The sequence below is a fragment of the Anabas testudineus genome, chromosome 1, assembly GCF_900324465.2.
Source record: "Anabas testudineus chromosome 1, fAnaTes1.2, whole genome shotgun sequence".
In the NCBI taxonomy this organism is placed as follows: domain Eukaryota; kingdom Metazoa; phylum Chordata; class Actinopteri; order Anabantiformes; family Anabantidae; genus Anabas; species Anabas testudineus.
The window spans coordinates 4,786,984-4,810,130 of NC_046610.1; the positions used below are offsets into that span (position 1 = coordinate 4,786,984).

Here is a 23,147-nt window from a genome sequence, read left to right on the forward strand (position 1 = left end):
GAGAAAAAGATGCCGGAGGGAAGGTAAGCAGAAATAAAAATGTCAAAACAAAGCAGAAGGCGGAGGAGAAGGAGATGGAGGTAACGTTCAAGAAACAGAACAACAAGAGGCAGATACATGCAAGAAGGAGGATGTGGTGATATGAAGACCTTGAAGAAGTATTTATCATGGGGATAAAATTTCTTGGAAGTAATCTGTGGTAATTATGAGATGAGGCCAAGTTCAAGCACAAACATGCTTCTGCTGCTGACAAATAAAATAAAATGGACTGAATAATGGAAGATGAAGAAAAATAGTTAAGATCAAAGTCGTTCAAGGTGAAGGACTGATCAACAGAGAAATTACTCTGACAATAAGTAAGATATTCTGTACAAGGCCTGACTGATTGGAGAGCAATGAGGCGACAAGTTGCAGTGAGAATAAAAAACATTTGTAATCTGTTTCTGTGGACACGAGGAAGGCTGACACACGCTACAAGTGTCTGTGCAGCACGGGCTGAGGAAAAAGTTGAGAAAGATTATGAAAGGGATGAATATTTGCTGTAAAAATTAATATTTGAGTAGGCGTACTTGTGTGCGTGCGTGAGCGTCTGTGACGGAGAGCGTGCCCGTGGGTCACACGTTGATTTCCATAATATCTGCTTGCCTCAGAGAGAGGTAATTAAGGTGCATCTATAATTCAACAGCAGAGGAAGCAGATTGTTGGGTAGCAGCGAAGAAAACCCCATGTGTCTGCTAACAAGCTGTGACAGAGAAGAGATCAGCTAATGAACACTGGAGAAAAATGAGTCACTGAGTTAGTAGCTGTATGACTGACTACTGATTACCAAACTGTCTGAGTGGCTGATGATAAAAAATAGTACAAAGAAATATGACATTAGTAATAAGATATGTGTAACAACCACAAATAGACACTAGATGACCACAAACGGTTCGACAATGAACAATAGGAGAGAATAACATGACGGCCACATTCGTATTCGTGTTGTGTGTCTTCCAGGGCTCCTGGTCTCATTGGTCATACGTTTTGCCCAATTATAACCTATATTATAATTATATAGGAGGCATAATATTTTTATCATATCATAGGAGAACAGTTAAAGCATTGTTTATCCTGTTTAAGTTTCATGGCACTTCACTCCACAAAATATGTTCACCTCATGATGGCAGCAGAGTAAAATCAGGGAACTGCTAAAGTCAAAATACGTTTTATCCTCTGAGGACCAAGAGAACCACGAGTGTGCATAACTTCATGGGAATCCATCCATCCAGTAGTTTTTGAGGTATTATAATGTGGACAACAGTAACCTCTTTTATTTCCACTGGGCCCTGATTCGGGTAAATTAGGACATGATGCAGGAAAGAAGAGAAGAAGGTTCATTAATATTTACATGTTGCACAGAATCACCAGTCCATGAATACAAGAAATAATAATAAATAAATAGAATTAAGTGCAGAAATCTAATGTAATCTAATTTATGAGGGTGATGACTATAGTAATAAATTTAATGTTAGTGTGATTGTTCTGATAGTGGCATTAGTGATAAAAAATATTTAAGCACTTAAATCATATTCTTTGGTCATAAAAGAGGCAAGCGATACAAATAATTGTATGAAATGTTATGAGTAGGAGGTTACACATTGGATCACAGTTCAGCTGAGCCAAACGCCAAGAAATGTCATGCACGTGGGCAGATCAGGAGTCACGAATCAGCTGTCTTCTAGCTGTGATTAATCTATTATGTCTACTTCAAAGATCAGACTTCAGTGTCTTTGCTGAACACTCGCTTCACATATTGAGACACACACACACGTGTCAAAGGCAAATTTGTCTGACAGCAAAGATGCAGCTAATCTACTGTGACAAGCCTGTGTGTGTGTACAAGGTTATGAAAGCTCTCAGTATCCCTGTAGCTGCTTAGCTGAGGTGTTATCCACGTGAGGTGTAAAGACGTCTGTCAAAGTAAGCTCTCTCTCTCTCTCGCAAACAGTCACACGCATTTCATACCTTTCTTTGATGTTATTTTTTTAGCTACAACTCCAGAAATGTTGTCATAACCATTTTATTATTTTTATCCACCTATTTCACAATATCATAGAGGATCCGTGAAGATGCAAATAAGGACAAGCACAACACTGTCACAGCTTTCAACAACCAAAAGCAAGAGAGAAAGAGAGTGACAGAGAGAGAAGAGAGAGGCAAAGAAGGAAACATGAGGAGGAAACATAAAAATATTTGACTTTTTGTTTTTTTGTGTGGGCATGAAAGCCCAGGCAGGCACTTTACAACAGGGAATCTAATCCTTTGTGGGGCTCATGGTTTGAGGTATTAGGTGAACAGAATACCGAGAGGATCTTCACCACAGTTCACTTTGCTGCACAGTGTTGACTGGATTCAACTGGATGTGTGGAAATCAAACCATCACCCTGCACAGTGTGGGCGGCTTGTTCCACTGTCTCTAAACATGATGTCCGATCTGAACTTTGAATGAACTTCAATCAGGAGATTAAGCACATCCCATCTGCCTTCTTGTTGTGAAGAAGTTACAAATGAAATGTCACAAAGCCCACTGAAAACCAAAGAGGCAGTCTGATCTGTAAAATGTGGCACGGAGAGCATCACAGTTGACGGTTAAAACTGGAGTAGTTGACTAAATCATCGTCATCTGCTATAGTATGAGGGATTTACCATCCACACCATGAGGATGTGGACATTTCAACGCAGAACCTTACATCCATTCATTTTATTCTGAAATATCATGGTTTAAAGGTGGAAACGAAACAAATGTCAGATTATTGTATAATCATGCTCACTGTTTTTTACCATCTCTATCTATTGTCTCTGTGTATTAAAAGTCCTGTTCTGTTTTTTCTATTCCCACATGATGTAAAGATGGCTTAAAAACACACATCTTTCATTCATTGAGACAAAATGCAGCATCTGGCTTCAAAACAAACTGCTGATGCAATTCACATTAATTATTTTTAATTTCCTTATTCTGCTTGTTTTGTTGTTCTTTGGTTCGTTGGCTACGAGAATGATGGCAGCTTGGTTTTATAATTGGTTCAAAACATCCTGTATGAGTCAGTGATTTGTTTTTCATACGACTTTCATCTGCTAAGTCATGTACAAAGTACAAAATGGTCATCACACAATCCACTGGCCTGGTCACGTGAGGCTCTGATTTACCCAAGAGACACGTGGGCTTCAGAATATGAGCCAAACCAACTTCTTACACATTTTGAGTTTGTTTCTTTAGTGATAGAAAATGTGACTTTGGTCATGCAATTATACTTACATTCCATCTGGTTTACATTCAAGGATACAAAATAATTTTACCAAACTCACTGAATTAATCACAATATCTGTGTCTGATAGGTGCTTTGTTAGACATCAGGTGTTTACTGTATCTCACAGGCGAGTCGAGACCTCTGTCTGCAGGACTGTGAGGTGCGATAGGCTACAACAGGGGGGAGCAAACTGGCACAGAGCAACATTAGCAGAGATACGCTACACAATTTACATTTATAAGACCACTGTTTTACCAAATAATGGTATGCAATATCGAAAAACCAGGAGCACACAGACATTATTCAACAGGATCATATACAGTTAAAAATGAACAGAACATATTTTGTTTTCCACTGAGTGTTGAAATGTTAAAGCATGACAGAGTTTTAGCATAAAACACAACCAACGGGGCTCAAAATGAGAAAAGACGGGACTGTGTGTCACTTTGTTGTAAAATTAAGAAACCCATAGATGTGGCATCATTAAATGTTCATTTCATAACTTTACCTGAACAACTATGTATGGTTATCAGGCCCAACAGATTAGTGGGTGGTATGTTTAACCCTCATTGTTGAATCTTTCCATAAGAGTCCTGTTCATGCCAGAAGTTGATCCACCCATGCAACCTTCAATAAAGTGATTCTGTGACTAAACTCACTGTATCTCATTGCAAAAGTAAACACGAGTGTGGACACCAAGACAAAAAAACAAAACAGATACACCACTCTTAACAACGTAATAGCTCCGTCCTTCAGTCCTTCAGTAAATTCACTGTAATCTCCGATGAGACTCGCCTTTAAACTCCTGAACCGACCCCTAAACTCACCCATCAAATGCGACCACTTTGGGCCGACGGCTACCAATCACCATTCATTGTTTGGGACTGGAAGGATTGGATCTCTGAGCAGAATGACAAGGGTCCAGAGACTCCTTGGTGGCACCACCATACACATCTACGTCGTGGTCGGTCCAGGGGGCGATGTTGCCGAGCGCTGAGGAGCTGCATTCAGCCAGGGCGGCAACCTCTGCTGGCTTCAACACCCGATCCCACAGGTTGAACTGGGACAGCTCCCCCACCAGAGCCTGAGAGGCATCAAACCGCCCTCCCAGTGTATCCTTAGATTGGAAGAGAAGGAAAAACAAAGGGTGGGGTGTCAAATAATGTGACCATGAACAGCCAGACTTGGGATTATGGGATTATTATTGGGACTGGGTTTTGTTTAACACTAATCTAGGGGCTGCACAGTTCTTTATTAGTTCTTGATGGGCCTTTAATGCAACTGCAGACACAACCCAAAGCTGAAAAAGTACATCCACCTACCTACTCATGTGTTTTTCTTCTAACCCGCTGTGCCCTCCTCACTTCTCAAACCAAACCTACACACTTGTCGATGGCCCAGAAACGCTGATCAAACCACCCGGAGGCTGCTACAGTGAGTACTACAGGATTCATCCACACAGTATCCAAGCTGTGACTATTGCTAGTCTTAAATAATGGTTTTAGATATAACGACTTAAAAGAACAAGGTGTTATGACTTGAAATTCAAAAACACAGGGTTTCTCGTCTGTTCTTGGTTTATTCAAGATCTTCACAGTTATTTAGCTGGAACAGGAATATAACCAACTAACTTTTAGTTCCTCACTTTGGTTGCTGCTTGAATAATTGGTGTACTACTACTTGCTGGTTAAATAAGAATGAAAATGCAGCCGAACCTTTATTCATACACACAAATACTGTGTTTTGATGATCCCTTCTAAATAAGATTATCAGTTGTGACGGGAATGTCCTGGGATTTTCCCCATAAAATCTGGTCAACACATCCACACAACAGCAATTCATCATTCATCCTCCACACAGATTAATAAACTACTCCCACTCGCTCTCCCTCTCTCTAAAAAACATCCATTAAATCAAGTCTTGTTGCATCATTGCAGCATCTTGCAAAATTGGGCTCCCAGCTCTCTGCTTTTTTATCCTTTATGCAAGGATGATGAGCTTCAAAGCTTTGGGTTGTTCTTTTGACACCAGGCAGGCGGGATCATATCAGGTTTCATAAGAGTTATGTAACGCGGATGTCTCACTAATGAAGAAGTGGCAGCCTGGTGTCAAGATAATCACCATTAGGTTTCTGTCTGTTCATGTGTGAAATGATAATAGGACGCCTTAAAATAGCTCTTCCTTTCTATGTATCCATGTGTCGTGCATTCATCAATCTGTTCATCCATCTATATTTTTCATGGTGAGTCAGTATTTATCCACCAATCCATTAATTTGCTTGTGCATCCATCCATCCATCTATCTGTTCATCAAACTGGAAGACCATGACTCACCTCTACTCACCTCTATGAAGTATGATTTATTCATCCATCCATTTATCCTTTCATCCATCTCTCAGTTTTCTTATCCATTCAACTGGTAAAATAGATCCATCCATCTCACTCATTTGTTCATCCATTGCTCCACTAATCTGTCAGTCAATCTGTTCACTCATACATACATAATAATCAGTTCACCAATTTGTACAAACATGCATCTCACCTGTTCCTGTCCCAGTATGAGGACGCCTCCTGGTTTGATCGGGTGCCAGGCAGCCAGTCCCTCTCCCCTCCCCTTCAACTTCCCCCCCTGGTAGGCCTTCCACACTCCATCTCTGAGGGTCCAGCTAACACAGATGTGTTGCCACTCGTCCTGTGGTAGGGACAGAGGCAGCTGCGCCACCTACAGGTCGGAGAACACAGCGGTAGTTACATCTTCCTAAAGAGTGAGGACCACTGGGCTGCAGTACAACACATCCAGCTTGCATTTATCAGCAGTCTCCTGGACACTGGACACGTTTGGGCAGTAATCAGGACACAATGATGGTTTATGTCAGTGAAACTACACCGTGTGGACAGTCCAAACCTTTCTACCGCTAGAGTTTCAAACCCCCACCCCTCTCTGCCAGGGGAACTATATGTGTAAGCACCATAACAGGTACACATTAATGCAAAACATAAAACAACTGCTGCAAAAAGCTCACCTCTGTGCCGACTGCCCTCAACAACTTATCTTTGCTGAAAGCCCCACTGTTACAAATGTAATAAAATAAACTGGAAACACAAATTTCAACATAGTTTTTATCCAAAAACTGACAAAAACATCCAAGTTAATATTCCCATTGGCTGGTGTTTTAATTCAGTAGCAAATCACTTCTTTTCACTGCTCTAAACATATTTTACTGCTTCTTTTTGTTTCTCATGTTTTTACTGTTCAGGAGTAGCATCTGTTTATGTTTTGCATTTATTTTCAATAGCAGGGGAATACATTTTTTGTTTGTTTGTTTTTGTCTTAAATCCATAAAAAAACATAGAGTGGGACTGACACACGTACAACATAGTTTATATAGAACGATAGTGTCTTCAGAGACTCAAAAATCTAATATAAGCTGTATTCATGTACATAGTTTGACATGTAAAGATCATTTTTTTACTCAGTGGGTTATAAAAAGTCTCAAACTAGCCTTCACTGTTCTGTAGAACAACACCACAATAAACAAACTAATAATGATTTGCTTGGCAGGCTGTTTCAGTCGACAGGCTATAAAGACGTCTACAGGGCGCAAAACGCTCGTTCTTTTTCCCAGAAGGGGTCATTTATTTCCACATGTAAGAGCAATAACAATTTTACAACTGTTGCTTTCTTGTCGCACAAATACACCGTATTTCTCTTTAAACCACTTTATGTGGGATTCAAACCTGCGCACCTTGTCGTTGATGAGCAGCTCCACGGGGTTGTGGACTCCCTGTAGCAGCACCAGCTCATTAGGCTGTCCCGGCACCGAATAGGAAAAAGGAGTCCCAATTCCCCCTTCTTTTGCCTTCAGCCATACACAGGCGGTGAAGGCGTACATCTCAGTAATCTCTTTTCTCACCAGCCCGTACATGTAGTTGGTTCTCATGGGGAAAGACAGGACGAAGCCATCAGGGAACGACGGCTCCGTCAGCGCTTTGGAGACACAGACAGAGGAGATAAAGGGAAATAGTGAGACAGAGTAGTAGAGAGAGAAGGAAAGTAGTGGAAGAAAATAAGGAGGGATGATGCGTTAATGGCCAATTTATGCAAGGACACTGGTAACGCTCGTCTTACTCGTCCCTGCCAGACACACACACACACACACACACACACACACACACACAGTGCCTAGAAAGAGCTCAAGTGCTACAGTTAATGATCATCCTCTCTAACTCAAGGTCACAATGCAGCTCTTAAGGCAGAGAAGATGTCTGAAGGTTTTGAAGATAACGGAGCTAAAAAGAGAATAGAGAAGTGCCTTCTCTTTCCTTTTAACCTCCCTCTTTGCACCTCGTGAAGTCGCAATCCCTCCTCGGCACAGTCTCTCTTCAAGTCTTCCTCTTCCACTAAAACATTTGTGCCTCTTCACCTGCTTCAGCTACAGTGATGGTGCACGGCTGGAGACAATTTCACTAACTTACAACCAATTAAACGATACTGACTTTTCCAAACTACTGACGACAAACAGGAGTCCTTAATAGAAATTCATAGGATTTTGAAGATTTGTGTAAAAGCTGCAAATGATTTGAGGAAATGTTCATTTTCATTTACACCTCCTGGCCCCATCTGACATTTCACAACCTTCAGCACTCTTTAATCGTCTTACAGCTCATTCTCTACTGCTGTGATGACCCAGTTCACCCACAGTGCTCATTAAAATTTTATTTTATCCTCCTCCTGCAACGATCTCAAGTACATCCACTTGGTAATGTGGATGTTTACCTCAGTTCATCCATACATCTCCTCCTTCATTTATTTAGCCACCACTCCTTCTATCCTGCTCTTCCTCCCCCACACTCACTGTGTTCCAGCTCGGTTACGCGGTGGCTGACGGTGTCGATGCCCTGGTTGATCTTCTCGTGTTCGCCCTGCGTCTCCTTCCTCATGGCCTGACGCTCCTTCTCCAACATCTTTATCTTCCGCTCCAGCTCCCCCTCCAGGTCCTCCACCCTCCAGGTGCCCTTTCCACGGCCAGGGGAACCCTTCGATGGGGCTTTGGGGGCGGAGGAAGAGGGGGATGCAGGACGGCGTCCCCCTGGAGGATGCGCTGCAGGTGAGGAGGAAGAGCTGCCAGTGGGTGGAGCAGGAGCACTGTTACCAGCTGGGCTGCTCCCACTTTTACCCCCAGATGTGTCAGTCAGGTTCAAGGCAGCAGGGCCGATCTCTGCCTGCAGGAGACAAAGTGAGATATGATATAGTAACGTATAAAATCTATAGTGGAAGCAGACGTGATGTTTTCAGCTATAGCATCAGTAGTCATTGAAGAGTTTTTCTTGTAGTAGTAGTAGTTGAAATAGCAGTATTTTCTTTTCATTAGCAGCTCTTGTGGTGGTAATCTGAACAACCATCAGGTGATTGGACCAACACTGCTACAAAGAGAAACATTTCAGAAACTATTAGATTTAGGTTTACCATCACATCCTGTAATATGTGATCCTCTCCTATATGCGATTTTATATCTAACACAATAACCTGGTAAGATTTTAACTTGTTTGGGACTTGGGTCACTGTCACAAGACCCTGTTTTTATCCTTAGCAGTTTATTTCCTTCCAATTAACAAACGATTCTAACATTATGACGTGCTAAACTAAGAAGGCGGACGTGGTAAACACTAAACAAGCTGAACATTGACAACATATTATTGCCAATATTAGTATTAATAGTTGCTAACGGGTGGATTTTCTGGTACTAAATTAACTTCCTAAGTAGCTCACCACAGTCACGACACAATGCTAAGGTGCTTAAATGCTAAAAGCAATGCATCATTCCCTTTTGTCACTTCTGATATAGACTTTATTATTTTCATTTCTTGTTCACTTTCTGTGCTGGTTAATTCTCAGAATTTGTCATATGTTGCTTTGATCTGTGGAGCTTCTCGTGAATGGAAATGCAGATCTCTCCTTCCCTGATTAAACAAACATCTTGGGCTTCCTGAGCATGTGTTGATCAGGTATCCAAAATCAATAATCACAGTGATTAATTGTTATTTGTTGGTCCTCATACTGAATGCTAAAGTCAGAACATGATGACACGATAAGCAGATAGAGTCTGTTCCTATCTTCTTGTAATAGCATCAACACAAACATTTTACTATTCACTATCACAGTCATAATGATGCAGGAAAAAAGCTGCGGGAAGAGGAGTAGCACGGAAAGAGGTGTTATATTGATGATAGTTGTAGCCCAGCAGTGGCAGGATTAGTATTCACAGCAGAAAAACAAGGTGTTGGTGAAGCAGCAGTAAAGAGAGGGATGCTGCTGTTGGTGTGGATTCAGCTGCAAGGGGGATATATAATATCAAGAGAGTTGCTGATGCAGGACAGGATCTGGATATCCTGGGTATAAATTCACACACACACACCCACACACCACACACACACACCACACACACACACACACACACACACACACAGACAAGCTCACTGATCGTGCTGGCAGTGATGCTGCAGTGTGTGTGGTTGTAACCCTCCCTACGCACAGGCTGGGAACCTGACTCCCTCCACCACCCTCTTTCCTGTCCAGCCAGCTTCATCTTTTATTTATGTCTCTATCCTGCTGTTGGATGCGGAGGTGGAGGGTAAGCGTCAGGCATGATGGGGGTGGTGGAGGGTGGGGGAGTGTTGCAGAGCAGGAGCAGGTGGAAAGATTTCCCATGGGTTCACGGGGGAGCGTGTGCAAAAACACAAGAAGTGCCTGTGTCATGAGTCACTTGTCAGAGGAGATGTGAGGTGAAGATAAAAGAGGCAGAGATGGATAAAGAGAGGGAGGGGACGCAAACATCAGGGCACATATGAGCACACACGACTGCACAGGCCTCTAAACCCACTCACTGCCACTGTCTCTGTGCAGCCAGCGGCACTGGGGGCTGTTTGTGGTTCTTTAAAATAATAATTTCTGAGGATTACTTGTTCACTTTCACCAGAAAGTTCTTAAACTGCACTTCACAGTGGACATCAACCTCACACGGGGACAACTGGCTGCTTCATGGTCCAGACACAGGTCTGATTTCATGTACAACAGTGACTCACCTGCCTAATTCGGGTTTTTGTCATCACTCCAAAGCTCCTGCTATCAAACAAAACTCAAACAGGAGGGTAAACAGCGAGAACAACAGGTTTTGCCAAAGTTTGTTTAGTGCTCCCTGTTTTTCCAGTGGCTTACCTCGAGTTTCTCGATGCGGTCCTTCAGGTCCATGATGGCCCTGGCCAGCTCCTCCACAGCCCGGGCCGTCTGCAGCTGCGCCGCGGCGGAGGAGCTCACATCATCCCCGGCCATGACGCGGCGGTTGCCGCTCCAGACCCCGATGCTTCGCTCCGGGACGCTCCTTTCGTCCTCCAGGCCGCTCTCACACTCACTCAGCTTCCCCGTCAGCTCCCGGATGGTCCTCTGGTCCATGAGGATCTGGTCATTCTGCTGTAGGACCGTCTGCCGGAGCTCTTCCGCGGTGGTTCTGAGGTAGGTCCAGTCCTCATCTGCGCCTCCGTACAGGGGGTCGTCGGCCTGGTGCTGCTCCCGCCGCTGTCTCAGGTCTTTGGTTTTGCATTCTCCCACCGGTACCGGTGTGCAGATGAGCCGGCTGAAGCTGAACTGTTTCGCGGACCCTCCGCCGGTCTCCTCCCCGAGGTTGAGCTCGTTTAGCGTGGGAACCTCCAGACCGATGCCCCCGAGCCCGTTCCCTCCGTCGAAGGACTCGGCGCCGTGCAGAGCGCCCAGCGGTCCGGCGTGGGCCACCGATCCGGGCTCCAGGGGCTGGAGCAGCGTCTCAGATGTCAGGGTGCCGTTATCGTTGAGAGGTGCGGCGCGTTTCCGAGGATAGACACTGGCGATGATGCAGATGACCGCGCCGAGGAAGGCCAACGTGCCCGCTCCCACCAGAACCACCACGAACTTCATCCTGACTGTGGAGATCGAACCAATTAGGGTTCAGAGAAAAACTGGATAGTGAATAAAATGTTCTCGGAGCCTGAGCAGTAACTGTTAGAGCTGCATCCCCTGAATATAATCACGATGTAGTCAGTCGATTAACTAAACTCTGATATTTCAGATTCACACCCCGAGCTGCAGTTTGCTGAGAAAAATGGGCCACTTACACGAAGAGGAGTTGTTTGCTGGAGGCTCTGCTGTTTTCCTCTCGCCGCCCTCTGTGTGATACTGATGGCACCGCGCTGTCTGGACCAGAGATGCTGCCTCTCCGTCTCCGTGTTGCTAAGCTGCTCTCCTCCATGCGTTACCATGGGGACCGCGGGGAGAGGAGGAGCGAGGCTGTGGGCATGCGTCAGTCAGAGCAGAGGTGAGGTGAGCCTCCAGCTCCAGCAGCAGCAGCATGAGCAGACAAGGTGGTGTTGTGAGGACCAACAGTTTTATACCAGTGAGGACATTTTGGCTTCACGTCTGTCAACACTTCAAAAGGCTGTTTGAAGATCAGGACTTGGTTTTGCTGTTAAGGTTGAAAAATAGGTTTAGCAGGTGTGAGAATTGTAAGTGTAAGTCAGTAAAAGTGCCACATGCTCGAACTCCACTGGGAAATATTTCTCTGTACACAACTACCAAACTTCACGCTGCTGATAAGATGAGTGCACAAGTTCAACGTGCACCTCATAAATAATGTTTCTGCAAATAAGAGGCCAAAAATATCAGCATTGAAATGTTAAAGTAGGCAGCTCATTGAAATTTGTAACTGCTGCCAGGTGGTAAAATCTAAATAATGTATTAGTTAATTTAAAATTTCTATTAAAACAATCTGCCTCTGCAAAATATCTAATAACTCAAAGTGTCAGATGAACGTATTGGAGGACGTGAGTAGATTTCCTGCTGATTTACAGCGAAGTAAAATGGAAACATGCAAGTAAAGTATCTCAAAACTGTACTGAAGCACACTACTTGAGTAAATATACTTTGTTACTGTACTTCGACTGTGTTTAAGGATAAAAGGCTAGGAAATGTAAAAGTGTGTGTGTGTGTTAGTTTGTGTAACCCTGAGAAGATCATTGTAAAAAGTAAAGACATGAAAACATTAGTTATTTGTAAGTGAGTGTTGCGTTTGTTGTAGTTTGATTAAATTCTGTTAGAAATAAAGATATTTTGAATTTTTCAATTTGTCAAATCAAAAAATAAATAAATAAAAACTAAAACCTCTGAGAGCCTGCATGGATTCACAGGAGATGAAATAACACGTGTGATGGAAAAAAGAAGTCACAGTCAATTTACAGTGAGTGGTGGAGGTCAGAGGAGGAGATACTGCAGAGCAGAAGATGAGAGGAAGAGAGAGGAAGAGAAAAAGCTCAGACCTCAAACACTAAAGCTTTTGGACCGAGTGGGAGGAAGAATGTGTTTTCCTCAAGAGGCAGTGCTAACTAAAACTCAACAGTCACGCTAACAGAAATGAGCCGACCCTGACACAGTAGTCCTCCGTAGAAACATCCTCCCTCTGCAGCTTTTCTTCACACGGTGAATAAACTGCTTTTAAAATCTCTGCTGTTGACATCAGTCCAAATATAAAATGGATGAAATAACATGGTGAAATGGTCTGTTTCCAACGAGGGGAAGTGAACCTGACAATTCAACCTCTGACAAAATGAGTGGTGGCATTACATACATATGGGATTCTCCTTTTTTCCCTGTGATAAAATGACACAGTTTTCCCATCATTAACTTTACACAGCACTTTATTTAAGCGGCACAAACATGAATGTCAACATGCTCACTGGCAATACAACAGCGCTAACATTCCCCATCTGTGTGCAGTGTGTACGGATGCTAATATTTGCTAATTACAATTAAACACAAAGTACATGCTGATAGGAATGTCATTAGCTTTTCAGATTACCTAATTGGTCATAAACCAAATTATATAATATAATATAATATAATATAATATAATATAATATAATATAATGTAATATAATATAATATAATATAATATAATATAATATAATGTAATGTAATGTAATGTAATGTAATGTAATGTAATGTAATTTAATATAATATAATATAATATAATATAATATAATTTTCCTAAAACCTCACATTGCTGCCAGGGGAAGGATCATTAGGATTTATCATTTGCAAACCATCTCATTTTGGGTCTTTCCATCTAGTGGTTGCATGGAAATCTTTTTGGTTAGTCAAAAATTCTCGTTGCTGGTGGCACTAAAAGTCAGAGGTCATTAAGTCAGATTAGAATCCAGTGCCGGACTGATCTACATATAAACAGTGACCCTTAGAGCCACCACTTAGCTGCCTAAGCAGTGGATATTCTGTCTTTTACTACTCTACTGAGACGACTCCTGGTGTAGGAGCTGGTATCTCCACCTCTTACTGATGCTTTTATCACTGGATGACTGCATTTCAGCACAAGCTGTTTCCCTTTGATTCAGGAAGATTGATGTTTTTTTTTTTTTTCTTTGCATAACCTTGTGAAACAGGATTGGTATTTCAGAATGAAGCCTCGTAACGAACGTTGCATAGATTTTTTAAAGAGGCTACAATATGTGCTCATCTGCAGAGATAAAGGTCATTTTAATCTTCCTTTTACTTTAGCTCTTTCATTTGCAAGGATTTTACGTCTTTTTCATTTTGCCATTCACATGTATCCTGCAAAAAGAAAATGTAAAAGTAGGTTCTGACTCACATTAGTGGTATTTTTCCATCTCAATGTCAAAACATCTATTCAGTTACGCCTGAACATCCACCACTGCAGTCCGGCTTTAATGGTGACCAGTAACCCAGATTGTGGATTAATCTCCTGGGGTGGCTGCGCACACACAGATGTGGGCCACTCATATCAAACCATCACTATTTTAGTTCCGTCTGGCTCCCAGTGGTATCCTACTGGGAGGCATATTAACATGAGAGGGGGAGAAAGGGAGCACTCAGTGTGTGTTTTACACTGATTTCAACAACGTTTCTAGACACACAGATGAATACTCAGGCACTTTGACCTGAGTATCACCCCAGCTTTCACTGTCCATGTTAAATCAGAGGCCATTTTGCTCTGTATCTCTTATCACAGCAAAGTGGCTCAACAGCACCTCTATGTGGGACATTTGGAAACTACTGCAGCAATATTACTGTTAACAGCAGGAAAATCCAGTTTAAAAACCAGTTCCAATCAGATGAAGAGAGCATTTTCACCGTCCGTGAACAGAAATTACAGAAGACACACAGCCTGGATCATGCTCCCTTCTTGTTGTCGTCCTGTTTGAAGACAGGGATTGAACTTTAACATTTTGCATTCATATATCACAAATTTGAAGAAGATTCTTGAATTTATTGCACTTCTGAAGCAGAATAACTCTGCTTTTCAAACTTGGGCTTATTAATTTGTGTGTCAAAGACATAAATCTAACGATTTTTATTCCCACAGCTGTTAATACAGCACATAAACGTACCAAGAGTGCTGTGATATCACCTCTGTAGTCCACCGCTAAATTAAAGGACACTTAAAAGCATCAAAATATAACAACAACAACAAAAACAAAAAGCTAGGAAAGCAGGCTGGTTTTTTAAGAGCATTTTAATTAAAAGCCTCGTACAAGAAACACACACAGAAAGCAACAACGGTAACAGGTAACATGACACTGAATACACAATCTGTACAATAAGGGTTTGCAAAACATGCTTCAGAAGTTCAGATACATTACAATGTCATTATGCTCCACCTCCTCATCATTACCAACAATACAATGTACATAATTCATATTAGCATAAAACTGCAGTCTTGACACATTAAAATCAGTCGGAGTTTGCCTTTCAATCAAAGCCATGTTGGACTATTAAAAAATGTCATTCAAATAAACAGCATCACATTAACATTATGCATATTTCAAAAAAAGTATTAAAGTACAGTACAAAGGAAAAAAGGCTTAAAAAGCACAATTTTCAATTCATTAAGCTTCTTTATCCATACATTAGATCAACGATCCTTCTTTTTTATTCCCAATTAGTGCCAAATAAATCTAGCACAATTCAAACAAGACCAAAAAAAAAAAAGCTTAAAAAAACAAAAGAGACATAAAATAATAAAATTAAGAGCCCTATTTGGTTGAAACATAGGCCACAAAGTCGAGTTGTGCTACCCCTTATGAGAAAGAAGAAAAACATTGCTATCAACTGTTGGAAACATCAGCTAGCAGCCTAATACCTTACACATCTACCAACTGCAAGAGTCACTTCTATCCACCACTTAAAAGATAGTAAAGATACAGTAGAAAGAGATACAGTAGAAAAAATCTATTCCAAATGACGATAAATCCATTCGGAGAGGAAAACAGTTTATCGTGTTTCTGGTGAATGTAGATTTGCAGTTTCATTCTGTCAAATGAGGATGCAAGTTAAGTTTTGTCCCCTGTTAAAGTATTTCTATTTAAATTTGTGTTGTAGAGTATTTCCTATTAGAAACACACTTTTTCTTCATATCACGGATGTGTCGCTTTGGAATAAATCCTTTCATGTGTAACCTGTAATGAGTACTGAAACAGCATTGACAACTAGAACCAACCAGTACATGACAGAAGAGGAGGCCACGTCTCCCTTGTTAAGCAAAGACAAGGAAAACAGTGCTCTCGTGACTATTGTGGGGAAAAAAACAAACAAAAAACAAAAACAAAACAAGAACAGAAAACCACTAAAGGTTATTACAGTTTGTGTTTGTGTAATCCTTAAGGTTACCATGCTAAAGTAATGGTTTCAGGAAGTGTTCTATAGCATGTTCAGTGTGACAGGAGCCGAGTGAGACGAGGTAAACGTCACCTGGAGTGCAGCTGGGGTTGAACGGAGCAGCTATAAGGCAACACATGCGGAGATTTATTTTATTATTATGTTTTTTTTAATACACAGCTACACCGGAGTCAGAGCCAGGGTCTGGGAAGGTCTAGAAAGAGCAGGCAGCACCAGAGGAGGGTTTGGAGTCTGTATATAAAGAGCAAGATCTCTTTTGAAGTACTTCAGATGCATACTTTGATCACTTTCAAGCTTTCGGGCATTTAGCTGGTAACAACCTGCAGTGAATGAGTCTCGTAAAGGTTCATGTTCAAGAGCACGTGAGTGGACGGATCAAACTCTCTCTGAACACCATCTGACACTCTCTGACTGTAATATGAAGCCACTGATTGATGTATTTGGAGAGGAGTAGGGAAACTTCGGCCTCGGCTCGCAAAACTTATCTTGAACATGAATTTCTGTCTGTAGATCCAAAAACAGCAGGTACAGTAATCCAGCACCCAGCCTGACAAAGAGTGATCGAGTTGAGAGAGGGAAAACCTTCATCCTAAAAGTAATAACACAGTCTTGGCCTGGTTTCCTGGTTTGGTTTCTCTAGCCCTATACGTAGCAGGACACTGAACCATGCTACCCGAACCCCTTCTATTGAAACTAGCACTTCAGAACATACAGATAAAGCACCGTTAGCTAAAAAACTGACAAGCAACACCTTAAAACTGCTGGCTCTACTCGCCAAAACACACACAACTTTTGATTATACAGGCAAAAACTGTAATAATACGTGTTCCACAGACTTCAAACACCAGTAAAATAGCTTACAGGTTCAACAAACTATTTTTAGCTGCATTTGGTTGGTGGCCTCCGCCCAAACTGTGATCAGTTCATGGACCTTCTAGACCTTGACCAGTTGAGAAGTTATATGGTGCAAATCTGGCATACAGAGAAAATTTCACAACTGTAGGCCAGTTTAGAGTCTTGGTGGACGTCGGAGGAGTTAAAGACAGTGGTGGGATTCGGAGAAAACAAGGCAGGCAGGAAAAGACGGCAAGGATAGCAATAACTTAAAAACTATTGTTTTTGTATATCATTTTGCAGCTTCTAAGGTTGTGCGTGCATATAAATACTTAATCATACTGTATGTATATGCATGTGCGTTCAAGAGAGCAAGAGGACAAGGCCTTGAAAAATTGATGAACTACATAGATCATTTTTTGACGTAGTCAAGTGCATTGCATTTACCTTGCTGTATTGATGCAATATGTGAGAGTCCAACTGTGTTAAGTGCAAAAACACATCACCTCATTTATCATTAACAAGCTGGACTTCCAATGAGACTAGGGGACGGGAAATTGGCAAAACACCTGGAGGATGTCGGCAACAGCCTTTGCAGCAGAGCATGTATCTAAATAGCATTTGTTTCTTTCACATGCTTGATGAACGCTCACTCTACGCACCAGATGGGAGAGGGTCTCACGTTTTTTTTTGTCAACCAAAAACGCTGAACTCAGCATGTGTTTAGCAAGTGAAAGAAAACAATACCATTCCTATCCAAGTCCGCTTCAGTGCCATCAGTGCTGTGCAAGTGGACAAAATATGGCAATTTAAGTGACAAGGGCGTATTAGCTGCTCCTTTTTGAATTCATACATTACTTTTTAAAAAAATATGCTTTTTTTTTTATATTCAATGGCTGGGCGGTGTTAACCTACATTATATTTTGTTAACTGTTACACAAATATGGACACACCTTCGAGAAAAAGGTCTGAAGAGGGCTGAAGTGGCAACACTGGCATTTTTTTTTTTTTTTTTTAAATCAATGGCAACTGACTTCATAACATCTCATCTCTTATGGCTTGGCTGGGGAGGGGTCGTCAGAGGTGGTGGCAGGGGGAGGGGAGGAGGCATTTTCGGGGCTAGCGGATGGGGAGCCAGGGCAGGAGGCAGGGGAGGGGAATTCTTTTATAGTGACAGTGACGAGGTTGGTGGTGACGTCAGTGACCACCACATCCTTGCAGCTCGGTGCCATTTCAGGGTGCCAGTCAGGGTCTCCTTCAGCAGGCACCCTTTGCGGTTCGGTAGTGGCTGAGATCTGGACTCCAGCGGCGACTAGGGGAAGCGTGGCAGGCACCTGGCGTTTAGCCCTGCGCTGGCGACTATTTTTCCTGCCTCCTTCTGTGGGCGCCAACCGTTCTGCGGCACCCTCCTCGTCTTCATCTTCCAAGGAAGACGATGGTGATGAGGGGAGGAAAGGAGACGCTAACGCTGTAGGGTTTGCATCCGTGGATGGGGCTGGAGCAGACTGCTTGGTGCTCTGACCCTTCTGGGTATCTGTGTGAGGTTTACTGGACTTGGGAGCCTCGCTAGAAGGTGTGGCTCCAGTGGTGGGCTGGGACTGTGCAGCTGAGGTGGCGGTGGGAGATTTTCCTTCAGAGCCACTGGAGCTGGAAGGAGAAGGAGGTGACTGGTATTGAGAGGAGGTGGTGAGACTGTTCCTGGTCCCTGTGCTGGAGCATGATCCTGGGTGGGAGTGGAATGGCACAGGGCCTCTGCACTGCAGCCCAAATGGCTTCCCATACATCGGGAACCCCAGCATCTTCAGAGGGGGCTGGAAAGGTCTATAGGGAGCCTCTCCCTTTTTCCCAATGATACGATTGCGGGAAGGGATGTTTTGGCGTCCTGCTGTAATATTCCTACTGCCTGCAGCTGTGCCACCCCTACCTGGCTTGTCAATGACCTTCAGGTTGAGGATGATCCGACCTCTCTTCACCTCCCTGGGTTTAACTCTGCGGTTGAGGATGCGGACGGTCTCAGAGAAGGGGGAGACATGCATACGGGAGGGAAAGCCACCAGCATTGGAGAAGGTTGGTGCCATGGGGTCTGAGCGAGGCAGAGGGCGTCTGGACATCCGGTGGCAGCGGTGAATGTCTTTCTTCAGCTTGTGTGTGGCAGCTAGAGAGTTGAGTTTAGGAGAGGGTGCCACAGTTGATGAGGACATAGACGGCAACTGATGAGGCGAGGCAGAGGGGGAAGGAGCTGCTCGGCTGGAAGTGGACGGAGAGGCGCGTGGTGCGTTTTGGCGGGTGTTTGAGGCTCTGCTGCTGGTCTCTCCTCTCTGAGCACGGGCCTGAAAGACAACAGCACATTTAAAAAAACATTTAAGAAGGAGACTGCAAAAAAGCTTAAAAAAATAAAAAATAAATCAAACATACTTAATTTGTAATATTAGCCCTGGCAAATATATCTCTAGACATCCATGTCAAATGTACTGCAGTACCTACTTTAACAGTATTACAGTTACTATCCAATACATTTCATTAGGACATGAGCTAAACTGTAATATAATTAATAAAAGGCTGAATGGAAAACAGTGTTACACAACTGAAAATAGCCCTTTCCACAAAATTAAACCTAAACCACTTGTCAGTTTCAACCGGATCTGGCAAGGAACCAGTGTTTAATGGTACGTGTCAACTGAAACCACATAGTTTGAGCAGCTAGCGATTAGCTATTAGTGATGACTGCATTCTCCAGACAGCTTTTATTGTGATTTCTTACCTCACAAAAACATGGCACGTCATGCTAGACAGACACATTTCTAAAAGGGCCAGATTATATCTGTGCCAAACAGCTTTACAGACAAATCCAGACAGAGTTTCTAGGTGTGGAAAAAAGACATATCTGTGCCTCCAACCTGCTGTGTTTAATTTAGTTTCATCAGTAAATGAAACAGCACAAACTCAACAGCCTCTGTCTGTGTTTTTTTAACACGAGGAGCTGTATTAAAATGCAGTCTGTCTGAAAGACGCCTAACACCTACACAACAGCAAATCACTGCTGAAAGCTCATTTGTAAAAATAAAAACGACACTGTGATTAAATGCAACCCCACAGCGGTGACTTCTGCACACTGTAGAGCTCCCCTGAGGGTTGACATTGATACATGTTCTATGCACAACAAGTAAAATAGAGCTCACACAAGAAAGAAAATCTGCTCTAGGGAAGTTGAACTTGACCTTATGAAAATAACTTTACTATAGGAAGCTGCTAAACGTACCTATTTGAAAGGAGTAAAGTGTCTTAGTCCTATACTTCTAAAAGAAAATAAAGAATCAGGAGCTAATTTCTATGCAGTTACAAAAATACTGTAAAATGTACCTTTATGACAAAGTTTTTGGGTTTTGGTCCCCGTTTCTTTGGCCCATGCAGCTCCCTTTGCCGTTCCCTTAGAGAGGAAATTGACAGTTAACAGTTTAACAAGAGCCAAAACAAATGACTAAGAGAGAAAAAAAAAGAATGAGAAACTGTGAGCAAATGAAATCGTAATAGAGGATGGTGATGAAAGTTGTGGGTGTGTGAATGTAGAGAACAGAGCAGATAAAAAGAGCATTTGAAGAGCTCTGTTTGAACACACACAGCTTCTCTGTATTCGTGTGTCCATTTAGGTTTCCATTTGAAGTGTCATTTTACTTTTGTCAGTTTTATCATGTCCGTTTCAACTTCCTTTCCAATTTAGTTTACTGTAAACATGTACTCTCTGCGAGTAGTGTGAGGCTTTCAAGTGGTTTGGCAGCAGAAACAACTTCAGCTCAGATGGACTACTTATAACCAGAGGAAGAAGAATGTAAAATGTAATGTAAAAACATTAAGCACTTACAGTAAAACACATAAGGGTTAAATTAAAGTAGGGAGATGAAGACTATGTCAGGATCCAAAATACTAAGCGCAGCTGCTCAACTGATAAGCGCATTTCATTGCATCATTTACCAGCTTTACTCACTTTTGCTCAAAGCCTAGGATCAGCCTGTCATCCAGAATATTCTCCTCTGGTTCCCAAGTGCTGTGCCTGAACAGGGATCGAGCAACATTATTAAAAAAAATGTAGGTTTAATGTGAGGACATTAAAACCGCACAAAACAGATTTTTTTTAACATTAACATCAAACTAACACTTACTTCATTGCCCATCCTTTCCATTTCACCAGGTATTCAATTCTTCCCTGCATGAAAAAGACAGATGGGAGATTACCAAAAAAAAAAAAAAAAGAGCTTGTGTATGATAGTGTACAGGGACGAGAGATTGGGGGGAAAAAACCTGTTAATCTGCAACACATTTGCAGCAGCGTCGCGTCTGCTGTTCAGTCTTTCATCTTAACGTTAACCTACATTTGACAGTTGCTGGGATTTTGTTGTGATATTTATACATAACACAGACTAACAAAATCCTGCACGCGCCTCACACAAGCAAACACTGAACATTTTGTCAATTAAACATTTCTGTGTGGTAAACATTGTATGTGAATGTGTTGTTTGTATTTAAATGTTTCTCTAACTTTCCTTTTGGGATTAATAAAGTATCTGCCTAACTAACCATTAGGATGAGCCTCTATTAACATTTGCACGAAGAGCTAATCTCCTGCATAAATACAGTGCAAGTTCTTGAAGATTAAAGCTGCACACACTCACAAGAAGCAGAGAAACTCTTCATTTCTAGCAGACAATTCAGAGGTGACTGGTGATTCACTGTGTAGACTACTATAATTTTAAGAGTTGCTGACAGTATTGAGCAGATAAAACACTGAGAAACAGTCAAAGTCTGTGGCTGATAGTCCACTTCCACAGCAGATGACAGAGAGAGGGGCTAATGTTGTGGGAACCATCTTTCACAACCTGCAGGAGAAAGCAACAGTGTTTAATGTGGCTGCAACATGCACCTCTTCTCCAGACTGTGACCGCACAGCTTCAGCTACCATTAGCTGGCAGAGAAGTCAGGCCCCTCCATTTCATAGCACAGCCCACGTCCCATCGGTTGGTCTGCCTTGTTCTTTTACTGCTCGCCCCTTCTTTGTGTCGCTGTTTTATTGCGCTGCTAATGCCTGAATATACGAGCCGTGACGGGTAGCCGCGGCTGCTAGCTCCTAGCTAACACGGGCTAGCAAAGTAAAGGCATTCGCCAGCCACAAGGCCTCCATAGCATTACAGAGACCCGAGAACGCAGCCCCCAGCCTATGGACTGGAGCGGTATCGTTATCGTGCCGTGCCGTGCCGTGCCGAGCCGAGCAACATCTGCAGCCAGTCAAAACACGCGGGACGGCGGCGCTGTTAGCTCACCTTACGGACGCGGCGCTTCAGTATGGCTTCCGCGGCGAAAATACGATCTCCCGCCGCCGACTGCTCCATCTTTCATGCTCCGGACGAAGCTACCTGTCCGTGTTTGTGCCTCTCCAGACGACGGGCTCTGCTGGGCCGACCACAGTGCGAGAGGCGGCGGACACACACACACACTGCACGACGGCAGCGGCGCGGACTGCCAGCTAGCTGTCACGTGGCCCGGGCCGGCCCCTCTGGTCGTCCTGGCAACGGTGAAGACACTCACTGGGATGCGAGGATGATGATGATGATGATGAGGATGATGATGATGATGAGGATGAGGATGAGGAGGATGATGAGGATGATGAGGATGATGATGATGATGATGATGATGAGGAGGATGAGGATGAGGATGAGAACTCCACAACACACCAACATCCACTGTAATTGATTTTTATTATAGTTTTACAAAGCTCCTACAGAGAGTAGACTGTATTTAGAAAAGTGAAGTTTGATCCCAAACTCCCCTCTGGTCTGGTTCTCAGCTGGACTCTTCTTTCTTCTCCCATCCAAGGACAGATTTTCCTCATTTTTATTTACACATAGATTATTAGCCTCCACTGTCTTGACTTGATGTGTTTCAGCAGGAATTTCCTAACTCTCTCTTTGCACCTTATGTAGCGTCTGACCAGTTTTACAATGCAACACAGCACTTTCTGCTGCACAAATTAGACTTTCTTTCTTTTTATAGGCCAAAAAAGACACATGCACATGTACACCAGTGTTTACTGAGCTGGCCCTGACACACCCTGCACAGTCTTGCTTGGTGCATAGATGCATAGAGAGCAGGCCCAAATCATGATGTTCCCCCCACCATACTGCACTTTTAAAATGATGCCTTTATGTTGTTTCATGACTCAGTTTCTATGCCATATAACACATAGGGTTGTGTGTTCTCTCCCAAAAAGCAATACAGCTCGCCTGAAGTTTGATAATCAAG

General features: G+C 42.8%; 1 protein-coding gene across 1 annotated transcript; it reads right to left on the bottom strand.

Annotated features, from left to right (window-relative positions):
• Positions 1-2,056: 2,056 nt before the first annotated feature.
• Positions 2,057-22,391, bottom strand: LOC113161812. The gene is made up of 10 exons (XM_026359618.1): positions 22,169-22,391; positions 21,014-21,057; positions 20,839-20,904; positions 20,217-20,283; positions 17,912-19,186; positions 10,506-11,261; positions 8,146-8,512; positions 7,036-7,277; positions 5,832-6,011; positions 2,057-4,407 (listed from the first exon to the last, which is right to left on the bottom strand). Exons 1-10 carry the CDS (start codon positions 22,235-22,237, stop codon positions 4,162-4,164), a joined length of 3,312 nt encoding a protein of 1,103 aa, XP_026215403.1. The 5' UTR covers positions 22,238-22,391; the 3' UTR covers positions 2,057-4,161.
• Positions 22,392-23,147: the final 756 nt, after the last annotated feature.

Excerpts from the sequence above, each read along its gene's own strand:
- LOC113161812 (XM_026359618.1), bottom strand. The coding sequence starts at position 22,237 with ATGGAGCAGTCGGCGGCGGGAGATCGTATTTTCGCCGCGGAAGCCATA. Across the intron at positions 19,187-20,216 it reads CCAAAAACTTTGTCATAAAG|GCCCGTGCTCAGAGAGGAGA; the intron begins GTACATTTTACA and ends GTTGTCTTTCAG. Across the intron at positions 7,278-8,145 it reads CGTAACCGAGCTGGAACACA|CGCTGACGGAGCCGTCGTTC; the intron begins GTGAGTGTGGGG and ends GTGTCTCCAAAG.